Genomic DNA, 12,738 nt, shown 5'->3' on the forward strand with positions numbered 1-12,738 from the left:
TAATTTCACAATCTCAACTTCACAATGTGTATTTACTAGACATTTCTATGTTACTCCCTTCCATAAGTATATGAGCATATGTTATTATCAATAAATAATACTTTGCAAATTTACAACAAGAGTTTCAAACATGGTAATCACCTCCTACATTATAAAATACTGTTGTCTATATTCAAGCCTAAAGGCATACAAGACCATGCTATTTCCTCATTTTCCATTGCAAGGTTTCCTATAGAAATGCTAGGTACAGCATGGGTAGACTACAGCAATTAATGTAGAGATCTGTGTTCAAGGTTAGAACAGTATTCACAGCAAGTATGCAAACCAACAACCTTTCAGTTACAAGTCCAGAGCCCAAACCACTACTTTACATTTCCCATTCACATTCTACAAAAAACATTTTATACAAAACCTCTTTTCATTTAAAATGTAGGTAATAGGTCAGTAGTAAAGCATAATATTGTAATTCCTAACAGGAATTTAGATCTCAAATCATGTACAAAAACCATACTGCATGTCGGATCTGACAAACTATCACCTGGACTACAGGAAATCAATACTCCTAGCCCAAAGGGCGAGTATGTGGCAATGATAGAGCCTTTTTGCTATTTGAAATCTTTGAATTATGTCAGGACTAGAACCTCAGCCACACAAAACATGAAGTGGGGACTCTAACCAGTATGCCTTTCAAATTGAAAAGGAAAAGTTTGATCTCATTTGTTTTAACCTTCAGCGATTGGTACTGATGAAGCAGAATAGCATTATACAATATTTGAGATCCTTGTCTACATATGTAAATTTAATAAGCTTGAACTATAAAGCATCAGCCTTTTGTTTAGACAAGACTTGTAAAACATTAGATTTATCATATCGCTGTGGACTTACTTTCTATAACTGCTTTTATCGGGGGTATTGCCATCAAAAGGCAACACTCTTCTGTGTCCAGATTGTAAGACGCCTGTGTAAGAAGCTGAATGCCCCCTTTTAGTTTTTAAAAACTTGATTTACTTTGTGCAGACAGGCATGGTGGTACTATCTTCCAGCTGCTTGCAAATTAAGTAAATGGAGAGAATATAGTCTTTGACTGGTGCCTAAAAGCCAGTAAACATGAGCTGCTAGGATTTACTGTATTATTTAATTTTTACAAATCCTTTCAGTAATTTACACAATATAAAATAAATGACCATCCTAGGCCACTCTCACTACAGCTGCGTTTAATATGTAGGACAGAAATGAAGACTCTATAAAGATAAGGATATCTCTAAAGATAGGATGATGTTTTAATCATGATAACTATATTTTAAATACTGCAGTTGTGTTTATGCAGACCATACAAATACATAAGGCTGAAAAGAATAGTCAGAAAATGTAAACATCCAGTGAAATTAAATGCAGAAACCGCAGAGAAATTAAAAACAAGTTGAATGGGCTCTGGGACTATATTTGAAGTAGAATAAAACAATTGTTAAGTGAAAAGAAGCTTATCTTGTTTCATAATTAGCAGATTTTAAGATTTTTAAGTGGGAATATTCAGCCAAAGTTTAGAGGGATACCACATGACAAAACATAAAAACTGAAGACCTGGAACACCGAATAGAACTATTTTATTTCCATATTACTTTTCTAAATGCCAAAGGAATTACTAGAATATGAAACTACATATTTAGGGGCAGAGCGGTGGCTCTGTGGCTAAGGATCTGTGCCTGTGGCTGGAAAGTTGCGGTTCAAATCCCATAGCCGGCAAGGAATCCTAATCAGTTGGGCCCCTAAGCAAGGCCCTTAACCCCAACTGCTCCAGGGGCGCTGTACAATGGCTGACCTGGCACTCTGACCCCAAGCTTCTCTCCCTATCTGTATGTCTCATGGAGACCAAGTTGGGTTATGCGAAAAGACCAATTCCTAATGCAAGAAAATGTATATGGCTAACAAAATAATCGTATCTTACATATATAGTATATAGTTTCGATTGGATAGGTACTGTTATCAAGTTATTCTGTGTCATCTCTGATCTTAAAATGTAGTACAGGAGATAAGCACAAAATAATTTTGATGGCATTGATCATCACTTTAATTCATTTGTCAGCACCAGGGGGAAAAAAAGAATAGGTCCATTCCAGACTGCAGCCAGAGGTAGGATAGAGAAGTGTAGCACAGCAACAGAAGCCTAGACAAAACCTTGCAAAATATCAAAATAAACTAGAATTACAAAAATACTGAATGAATCGGTCCACATTTTTTTACTAATACATAAAAATGTTTATCACAAAATATACTGAATGATGCCTTTCTAACAAGTATTGTTAAAATTCCAGTTACAAATATTTACTCATTAAAGGAAAAATTGTAATTATTTAGAAACAAGGGGAAATCTGTTCAACTTCTAATACCTGAGGGATTACACAGAGAGCATTTCTGGCAGGCTGTTTAGATTTTCTTGCCAAAGTCTACTGAAATTTAACGTTCTCTTAAAAAAAAGGTGTTCCAAACATTTTTTTTATTTCTGTTGCAATAAGGATTAGCACTCAGTCATGTGCGTGTCGGCGGGCAGGGACTGCGGAGATGTACACATTGCTGAAGGAACGGGAAAAACTAGCTTTTTAAAACTCATGGAACTTGAGACAATGAGAGGAGCAAATAAAAGTGTAGTAAGTAGCAAGAAACCATATACAGTATATAAAATCTAATCCAACCAAATTCAATGCCACTGGACTCCTTAAAATAAACTGGTCATATCTCTTTCACAATACCATGGCTATTACAGTAACCAACTCCGTCATTATTGCTTATGATGGATAATTTCTAGGAGCTACAGAAAGGAGATATTAGAAAATGGAAGCTGGCTGCAGTTTTAGAAGAAAACTGACACAAATCAACCAAACACTTTAAGGCAAAAAATTTTATAGTCTCACAACTTTTTGAAGGGCTTATGGTTTGGAACAAGGCTCTTAATTTCAGCTTCTCTCGAGGTCACAGTGACACCTGGTTTCTGTTCCAACTATTTTCTTATAAAAAGGATTTTTCTTAAGGATTTCTAGATCAAACCATTCACTTTATTAAAGATAGTTACCATGAAAGCTCTCTACGGACTAGTCAGAATAAGTCAAAAGTATCCAATTAAGTAAGTCCAGCTAAATAACAGAAATAAACCAGAATATACACAAAGAATTTAATTTGAGAACCTAGAACATGATTAAAACTGTTTATTGTTTTAAAGGCAAATGAGTCTTTTTACTCGAAACATTACAAACACATTCTTTAGGATCACCCTTTTAACTTATAATAGTACTCAATTTTAAAAACTTTGTAAAGAAGGTACTTTGCTAACCTGCTCTATAAAAAGAAATAATTCAAAAAGTACACATTTTATTAAGCTGAAACCTGCTGCTTAACTGATTAGTATAGCATGACTCATGAAATTGGCCTAATGAAGAATAAAACACATCCCTATCCTGGCAAGCAATGGGCACAAGTTAAAATACACCCTAGATGGGAAGCAACCCATGGCAGGGCACATACAGACACAGAAATGCACACGCTCATACTATGGCCAATTTTCCCAGAAGCCAATTTACCTAGCCAACTCCTTGCAGGTTCCTGGAACCCAGGGCCCCAGCACTACAAGGCAGCAAAACTTACCACTGCTCCACTGTGCCACCAATGAATGTTATTCAAGTGTTTTTACATAATTCATATTATTTGCAATAGTTTAGTGCAATCAGCTTTGCCAAAAACATTTATATTAAGACAACCAACATATAACAAACTCTCCTCTAACTGAAACATCAGCTCCTTACTAGGAGGATGACTGGACAGCTGATCAAAGCTACTGACTGGGGAGACTTTTTCTTCCAAACTAAAGCCAAATTTTCTAAGTTGTGAGACTGTATATCATGCCGTCTACATTTACAGGTAAAACAGCAAAGAATAACGAAGGTGAAATCACCTTGCTATTTGATTGCTGTGAGATCTGCTCCACCGTCTTTAAACTCCACCAGGAGTTAAGGACGCTAACTACATCATGCTTGAAATTGCCAATTTCACCGTTATGGTTTTCAGATTTCTCTCTCTGTAACTAAAATACAGTAAAACAGACTCTCTTTTAACCTCTTAGCATCTATTGCATTTCAGCCTTATTGATCATGTCACTATTCTTTTCCATATCTATCAGAAAAAAAATTCAAAATTCTAATTGCCTATACTATCAAAAACTCCTGTCTCATTCAATAAGTTATTTCTGATTTTATATAAATATGCTATATAGCAATAAAAATGCTAAGATACTATAACACATCTTAATCTTTTTGACTCACCCCCATTGTGTTTCAGGAAGCTCATTACTTATTAAATTGATAATTTACAGCATGAACATAAAACATCATTAGTATCCAATTCCGAACCTACATATCACAGAAAGAGCTGATAAGGTTAACAGGCTGATCGCTTTTAAAAATCTGTAGAAAAGCTAATAATGCAGCAGTAAGACAAGTGAATGTACCTCATTTTGGTACTTTTTGGTAGTTGTTGTAGTGAAGATAGTGATTCACTATTTTCTAAAAAAGTGGGAATCTGAAGTTTTAGTGCTGGCATTTTAGTACTGTAGTCCCTTTGTGGAAAAGTGAGAGAGTCTGTTGATCATTAATAACCAAGTTAATAACTAATCCAGGTATCACTATCAGAGTTGATAAGCATTATAAGCCTCAGGCCATTTGTGTTCAAGCAACTTGCAGAAAAACAGCTGCACTCAATCATCTCCCAAAAAAATGGCCGATTTTTTTGCCAGCTAAAAAAGAGGATGTCATATACTTTGAGAGATTAAAACACCGCAACAGAGGCTAAATGTTTTTTTTCAGTTTTACAACAGCAGAGGAACAAAAGAGGATGAAATAAGGTATTCTCACAGATAAAAATGAAAAGGAAAAGGCTAATAACTATTAGACTCAGTTGCTTATTAAGGAATTAATCAACCTGATTAAATTATCAAAAATAATTTAATATATTTTAATTAAATATATGTATAGTAATGCATAAAAGTGTGACAGGAACTAAAATACCATGGATAAATCTCAAGTGTATTAAGTTAAAATAGACTAAAACGTACAACTAAAACCCTTCCACTGCTCACTCATCAGGACATGTTATTGCAAATATGTTGTAATTATACAACCATTTAAGAGGTAAGACTTTAAGTATGTGTAAAGATATGGAACTAATTGGCAATAATATTTGTCACCACCTGTATGGCAACAGGTTTACAGGTGACAATTAAAATGCAGTATGAAAAAGCTGATTTTTTAACTTGTCGATTCTCTAAACAGGCAATAATTTTTGATAAAGGTCCTTGCAAGTGGTAAATATTTAAGATAATGCATCTTTACACTGGGGATTGGTTAATACAAAACAGAGTACAGATAAGGGAGAATAACTGCTGCAAAGTAATGTCACAGGAATCTGTACTAGGATCACTGCTCTTCCTAATTTACATGGATTGGATTCTAGCATAGTTAATAACTTAGTGAATTTTGCAGATCAGGTCAGATCACATCAACCAGGTGTAAACTAAACTTCATGTTGAGACTAACATTCCCTGGTAAAATACTTGAACTATTTTCCAATAGAATATGCAGAGACAGCATTCAAACAAACAAAACCAACATGTCAAAAGTAAATACACACACCCTTGGCAAGTGTCCAACACTCCACCTCTGCAAAGAGCCGGATAGCACATTGCTCTCTTGTAATACAACGTCTACACTCTAACAAACCTAGACCAACAGGAGCCCCATATGACTATGTTTAGAGACAGGCATCCTCATTAACTGAAACATGGTCTGCAAGGTTTGAACAGCCACAACCAAAACATCAACAATCATTAATAAAGGAGATTCATGCCCAGAACATCACAGAGACAGGATATGCGGGGCTCACTGCAAGAAAACATTTTACTCTGCTGGTTAAATAGACACAGCTGCTGAAAAAATCTGACACAGCAAAAATCAAATCAAATTTTAACTCAATTAAATTACAGAGCTCAGCTGAAACCAGAACTTACAGAAAACCACTGCTGGATGACTCTGAATATTTTGTTTCCTTCTGGATAACCTCAGTTTACTTCAGAGTTAGTCATTTCAAGCCAAAGCCTATCTAGGCAAGCAACGGGAGCAAGGCAGGGTACCCCCTGGGTGGGATGCCAGTCTATCACAGGGCTGGCAGACATAAATACCATACCGGCACACATACCAGGGCCAAGTTTCCTAGAAGCCAATTAATGTACCACCCTACTCTGCAACTAATTATCCGTAATTTTTTTTTCAATGGTGAAAGGAATATATTTATTCTGTCTTGCAACATCTTGTATCTTGAAATTTTCCATTTCTAGTTTCACGAAATGATGAGCAAGATTTGCTTTGTGGCAAAACAACTTTGACAATGTATACTGGGTTCAGCTGCTGCTTTGCAGCAACTATTCCTTCAAAGTCCCATCCAGGAGACATTCTGCAAGACGGCAGGGAGTCCTTTTGCTTGTGTGTGCGATAATTAACGGTTCTGCAGTGTAGTACTCTGTAATTTATGCTTAGCAGTGCGTTTCAGGTGCATCCCTGCCCAGTGATTGAGTTGCAGGTACTGGACAAAAAAAAAAGAAAAAACAGTTTAAAGTCACTTCAAAGGATATTTGGGCCACCAGTATGGCCTGTATGCACTATGGCATACAGCCTACCAGCATCTGGGACTCAGAAGAACTCAGAATGCAGCACCATTCTTCCACCAGAAAGCCATCAACTTACACCTGGGTAATGCAAGTAGAAAACCTTCAAGAATACCCCATAAATGCTCTACTAACAAATCAAGTCATGACATAGATTTTATCAGTTTTATCCTCATCAAACCATTGGGAGATGTGTTCTGTGGACGGGGGCATTATCCTGGAAGAAATTCCTTTCAGTAGGGAAGAAATATGACCACTCAGTGAAGATGACCACCCAGTAACACTGCACAGTGCTTAGCATTGACCTTGCTTTGCAAGAGAATGAGAGCACCCAATTGGTGGCTGGAACAAGGGCCCCACAACATTGCAGAACTACCAGAATTCTTAACTGTTGGAGTCAAGCAGAGCTGTAGATTCTTTAGTTTGGCACCACATGTGCTTTCCTCTGTCAAGAACATGGTGAAGGATTATTCATTTGACCAGATCTCATTTCTCATTTCTCCAATACTTTGTAGTCCATTGCCTGTGGTCTTATCACCACTGGATTCGCAAGTGTACTATGACATGTATAAGGATCATGGTCATGGTTTACATGCCTGCATTGTTTACATTCGAACTGTTTTCTTGTATATTATCTACTTCTTGCTTGTATATTGTCTAAATAAACTGTCTGCCCTTTGTGTTTTTTTTTACAATCAAGAGACTTTCTGTAAGGAAGAATTCCATTGTACCAATACATGTACCGGTTACATATGGCAATAAAGTTCAAGTTCAAGGAGTGATTCGTGCACTACAACACAACTGTGGTATCCGTCTCTGTGGAGTTCTCAGCAGAGCTTGTTTGAATAAACTATCTGCTACTGGACCAGGTTGAAATTTGCAGTCAACTGATCTAGAAGTGCTTTCTGTTTTGCACATCAAATGAATGCAGGAATATCACAGTCCTGGAGTATGCCATTCTACCCTTTGCTAATCATGTCAGCATGGAACTGAGAGGAAAAGACATCACCTTAGACACTGCTGCTCATGAACCATCATCAAATTCAGCTCTCTTGTCACTGAAGCACCTGCCAAATATTCCAACAATCACTTGGCTTTCGAAGTCACTGAAGTCTACCCTTGAGGCCATAATAAAAACCTATTGGCAACCAGATTTTTCCAGCATTTTTATATACAACCTTAAGCACACTGGGATGTTACTATAATAGTATAATTAGTCTAACACATAAGACATACCTGTGTAGAAGCCCTTGTTTTTGATATACTCGGGTGTTCCTCATTTACCCAGGTGTAACTGTTTTTTTGCCCATTACCTGTACAGACCCACAGGTAATGATGATGTGTACACACAGAAAACTTTTTATTTTTGCCAAGTGCTGGTGACATTCTGAGAAAACAGTCTGTATTGCCAATACCAATTAAACAATTAAGTGAAACCGATGAAACTAGTCCAAGAGTTGCTATTTAAAGGGGGAATCCTTTTTGTCCACAGAGGGTTCTTGCAAGGAACACATTGCTGTTAGCAAATGAACACACATAAATTCATGGTTATTTCCAGAAATAACTGGAAATTAAACAGGTCATGTTGGCAAAAGGTGATTACTGAATTTAACGTAGGGCAAAAATGTTACTGATATTTTAGAATATTTTTAACACTAGCAGAGATTATATTTAGCTAATTTGTGCAAAGTCAAATGGGGATTTTTTACAGTCTCTACATAAAAACAGCAATCACTCATTACCCAAAGAGCACTGAGAAACCAATACCTTTTCTACCACCCCATCATCAAGTGAAACCAAAACTTAAATTAAAAACTAAAATCAAATAATTTGTATGAAATACAATACACAATTAGCATTACATGAAGTCCTTCAAACTACAATGTATTATAAACTTTTCAAAACATGTCCATTGATTACTTTGTTCTTTCTGCTCCCAGTACATTAATGTCACTATACTGAAAAATAACCCTTTTTGTTAAAATTCATGACTGTTCTAGGCTGACACCCAGCAAGAGGAACAACACTAACCCGTTTCACAACTAAGGTCATGCTTACCTCTCCGGTTCATTGGCCGAACCCGGACTGCAACCTTCACATTGGAGTCGTTGACGTTTGATTCGCCCATGTTTCACTAGCGGACGGTCCTGTCCACGTCGAGGTCACTGGTTTTGGAAATAAATCCCTGTCAATCTCTTAGTGAAGTCAGATGCATTTAGACGTCAAAGTCTAGTGAGCCAGTGCTTTCTGACGAAACTGAGTTCTGTACGAATTCCCTTCCAGGCAGAAAAACTCGCATGTACGTAATTAACTCAGAGCTCCGTCCACTTCCAGTCAAGCAAAAATTAGCGAACCGGAATATTTAATTTTGATCCAAGTTCCTTTCCGATGCACAACAAAGTGCTTTTGTTGATGACGATGGTTTATCTTTAATGCCTTTATTTGTTGTCGAGTTTTATTTTCTAAATAGCTTTATTATGAAACGCCAAAACGAAAGTTCTCACGTACTACGTGTAAGAATAATTGACTAAAATATGATATTCAAAGATTCCTACGGTAGAAGGGTGCATTTGCTTAAGCTGTGAAACAAGAAAATCCACTGATGCGTGTCACATTTCACCTTATAACTATTCACGATCCTTAAAGTCAATCATCTCATTTGAAAAACGCCATTTTCAAAAGGTTTATAAATATTTTATGAACTGTAGAGGTCTTCAATTACATTACTGTGAAGACAAACCAGATACTCCTTTCTGCATGGAGAACCATCAACAGCAACAGTTCTACTAATTGTAAAACGAACAAAACGTTTTAAGTTGAAAGATATTTAAAAAATCACTATCTACTCCCACACCTTTGTGACATAACTTCCAGCTTTTGTCCACTTCTCAAAAAGTGCCTTTTAAAATAAATTATGCATTTTCTTTTTCATTCGTAGCTAGTAAAAATTACGTTTCTCGTACTGAAAAACTACCGTTAGCTTCCGGATAAATAAGGCCCTGTGGTTCTTCCTGAGTTTAAAAGTCTATTTACAATTCTTTTAAATTTAAAGATTGCCTTTCAGCCAAAACAGCTCCACGACAGGATGAAGAATTCCACCTGTTTCATTTCCTGAATCTATCCCTTGCAATCACAGCAGCCATGTTTAACCTACAGTAACCCCACCCACCTCTTCCGACAGATAAGGTCAAATAAGGGAAGTGATATGAAAACCACGCAACGCCATGTTGGTGAGGACAAGTCAATTTTTAAGAAGTGTGTTTATTGTTAACTAAAATACATTCTGTATAAGTTGCAAAAATTACATGTAAGAACATTACATTACATGTTATTACTGAACATGTAAATTGTTCGTACAGTGTGTTATATGAGATTAATGAAATGAAAAAAATGAAAATAAAAAATACAGAATTTCCCTTCTCAGATTTCCCAAATCTTCCTTCACAAAAAGAAATCAAACTAAAGGAGAAAGAGACAGAAGACACAAAACAGCATAACTAAATAGTGTAAGCAGTGTTACAATAGTAATTACACTAACAGTCCCTAAGAAGCAAAAAAAGTAAAAGACCACACATAACAAGTATCATCTGTAGGCATGAGAAGATTTAAGGTCTAGGAAGTAGAAGAGAGGCTCAAATGATCAACATAGTTCAGAAATGGCCAGGTTTTAAATGTTAATTTTCTCCAGCTTTCTCAAACTGCATCATACAGTATCTTTGATGACAGATCCTTTTAAAAAATATTTAATCAAAGTAAAAGCATGTTGTTCTGTAGAATGTTAACTGCTTTCAGCACAAATTTCCCCTTGAAATAATTTATTCAATTTTTAGGTAAGTTATAATGTTTCATACAGTAATTTATTTATCAGTCTTCTCAAGCAAATCAAGTAACACAAAAACTTAAAAGTCATTGACATTTAAAAAGCAGTCAAATTCAAATTTACATATTACATATTACAGTACATTTTACACAATATGTACTGTGTAAAATCAATGAAAGGTGTCCTTTTGTTTTGTACAAGCAATTGTGAAACTGCAGCCCTTCTTGTACATCAATTATTATTTTTATATTTATATATAAGATGCTAATAATTGTAAATATTAGTAATAATACCAATAATACAATTAATTATTGTATAATATGATATTCAGATGTGAAGACTAGAGTTTTTAAATGTTATTTTGTTACATTAATCGGTGTGATCTATTTGCGAAAAGACAAATTCCTAATACAAGAAATTGTATATGGTCAATAAAGTGATCTTATCTATTTCCACTCAATTCATTAACTAAGTAATACGTTTATAAAAGGAATATTTAATGTAGTTTAGTTCAGCTGTCATACTCTCCACCAGTCATTGTTTAAAGATACTGCTAATATGTTGCATCATTCCTTGTGTGTTAACCAATATGCTTAACACATTTTAACAAATACATGATTGTTGGTTTAGACTGTATGAAATAACAAGTTAGAAGATACACAGTTGAGATGGCTGATCAAGCAAGTTCATCAGTTTCTGGAGATCATAATCTACCATAATCAATAGCCTGAGGTAGTAGGTTTTTAAATACCAATTCAATTCCCAGGTGTTTAATCTCACTAGGGTCTTTCAAAGCTTTGGAAAACAAATCTGATCTGGGAGAGTAATTTTTATTAAGCATTTGTGGAAAATAAATGGTATCTTCAAAACATTCATACCTGTAATACTAAGCAACAAAACAAGTATTGTTGCAAAGCATAACTAATCATTTTAAATTTGGCAGGGGTTTAGCTCTTAAATTACATGTTAATTCCAATATAAGGGGCATTTAAAAAAGTGTCATCTCTTTATCAAGCACAATATGTTTGAAATCAAGTGTGATGGTTTTATTTTTGTGAAACAAATAAAATGAGAAAAACATGTGTTTCACTATGTTTTTGTTGCCTCATTTATTGCTTTGGATGTTACTAAAGAATTGGAATTCAGACTTTCTCATGCTCATACTTTCCCTCGTTAAGTCCTGAAGTGAGTTATTTTTTCAGTCATTGGGGCTATTCAGTTTACAGGCAAGAACTGATCCATTATCACCCCTTTTGTTATCACCTCTTTTATTCAAAGGGACCCCTATGTGCAGCTGTCCCACAGAAAAATGAGCTGGACACACACATGTGACAGTCTGGGTATATGCAGAAGACCCACACATCCCTCTCTTTCCATAGAGCCCAGATGGTTCTTCACCATACATTCTCAATCTTTTGAGAAGCATAGCAGCCTATATAATTAGAGAAGCTGTTTGTCTCTGTCTTGGGATTTTCTTTTATTTTTCATGTCTTGCTTCTGTCTTACACACTCTGTACTCTTCCTGTTCCTGGATCTACCTCTAGGTAAATTGTTTGACTTTTTGCTATGACGGGACTCTGTAGTTGTGATGATACTGCAAAATAGAATGAAAGGAAATGCTCTGAGGGCAGTCCAGTGTTGCAGAGACCCAGTAGGCTTCGGGGCAAAACACAACATTAGTTTCCTTCCTCTGCACACTTCCTCCTATTCCTCTCCAAGAAGTGTTTTTGGAAGCTAGAACAGATAAATTCCATCCAAGGGAGTGTGCTCCAACACATTTTTGGGCACATAAAATGTTATACGAATCCATTTGCAAAATGTTTTACCGCTACATTGGTCTACAACAAAGGTTTGACATGCAATCTAAAAATTTAATTTATGCCAAAGTGAGCCATTCAGCTAAAACAGTCACATTCCTCATCTTATTTTACCTTTTAAAAACATGAAATCAGAAACATGATCATTTTCACATATTGAAAATAATATATACAGTATACTCTATACTGTTTGATACTTTATGGTCAGGGGCTTGCTTACAGTGAATACTATGAAGGCACGAATATTAAGGAATGTATACCATTTTGTAAAGGTATAAAAAAACTTAAAAGTGAGGACATTTGTAACAGATATTTGTTTCTGAAAATATGAATTTGAAATCTAAATTGGAATTAATGCACATTTGTCTGCATTGCTGAAGTCACTGTATTGACTAGAA

At 35.6% G+C, this 12,738-nt stretch overlaps 1 protein-coding gene across 3 annotated transcripts in view; it reads right to left on the reverse strand.

The window, feature by feature from the left end:
• Positions 1-9,871, reverse strand: part of LOC148839389 (kinesin-like protein KIF13B) — a 76,179-nt gene extending 66,308 nt beyond the window's left edge. For 2 of the 3 annotated variants that reach the window (XM_088939332.1, XM_088939340.1), the window contains exon 1: positions 8,762-9,871. In XM_088939332.1, coding sequence (XP_088795458.1) covers positions 8,762-8,831 — 70 coding nt within the window. In that variant the 5' untranslated portion in view covers positions 8,832-9,871. The remainder of the gene's footprint in view (positions 1-8,761) is intronic. The other variant, XM_088939326.1, reaches the window with a different exon arrangement.
• Positions 9,872-12,738: the final 2,867 nt, after the last annotated feature.

This window comes from Atractosteus spatula, chromosome 2 (assembly GCF_055471065.1).
Source record: "Atractosteus spatula isolate fAtrSpa1 chromosome 2, fAtrSpa1.hap1, whole genome shotgun sequence".
NCBI classification, from domain to species: Eukaryota; Metazoa; Chordata; class Actinopteri; order Semionotiformes; family Lepisosteidae; genus Atractosteus; species Atractosteus spatula.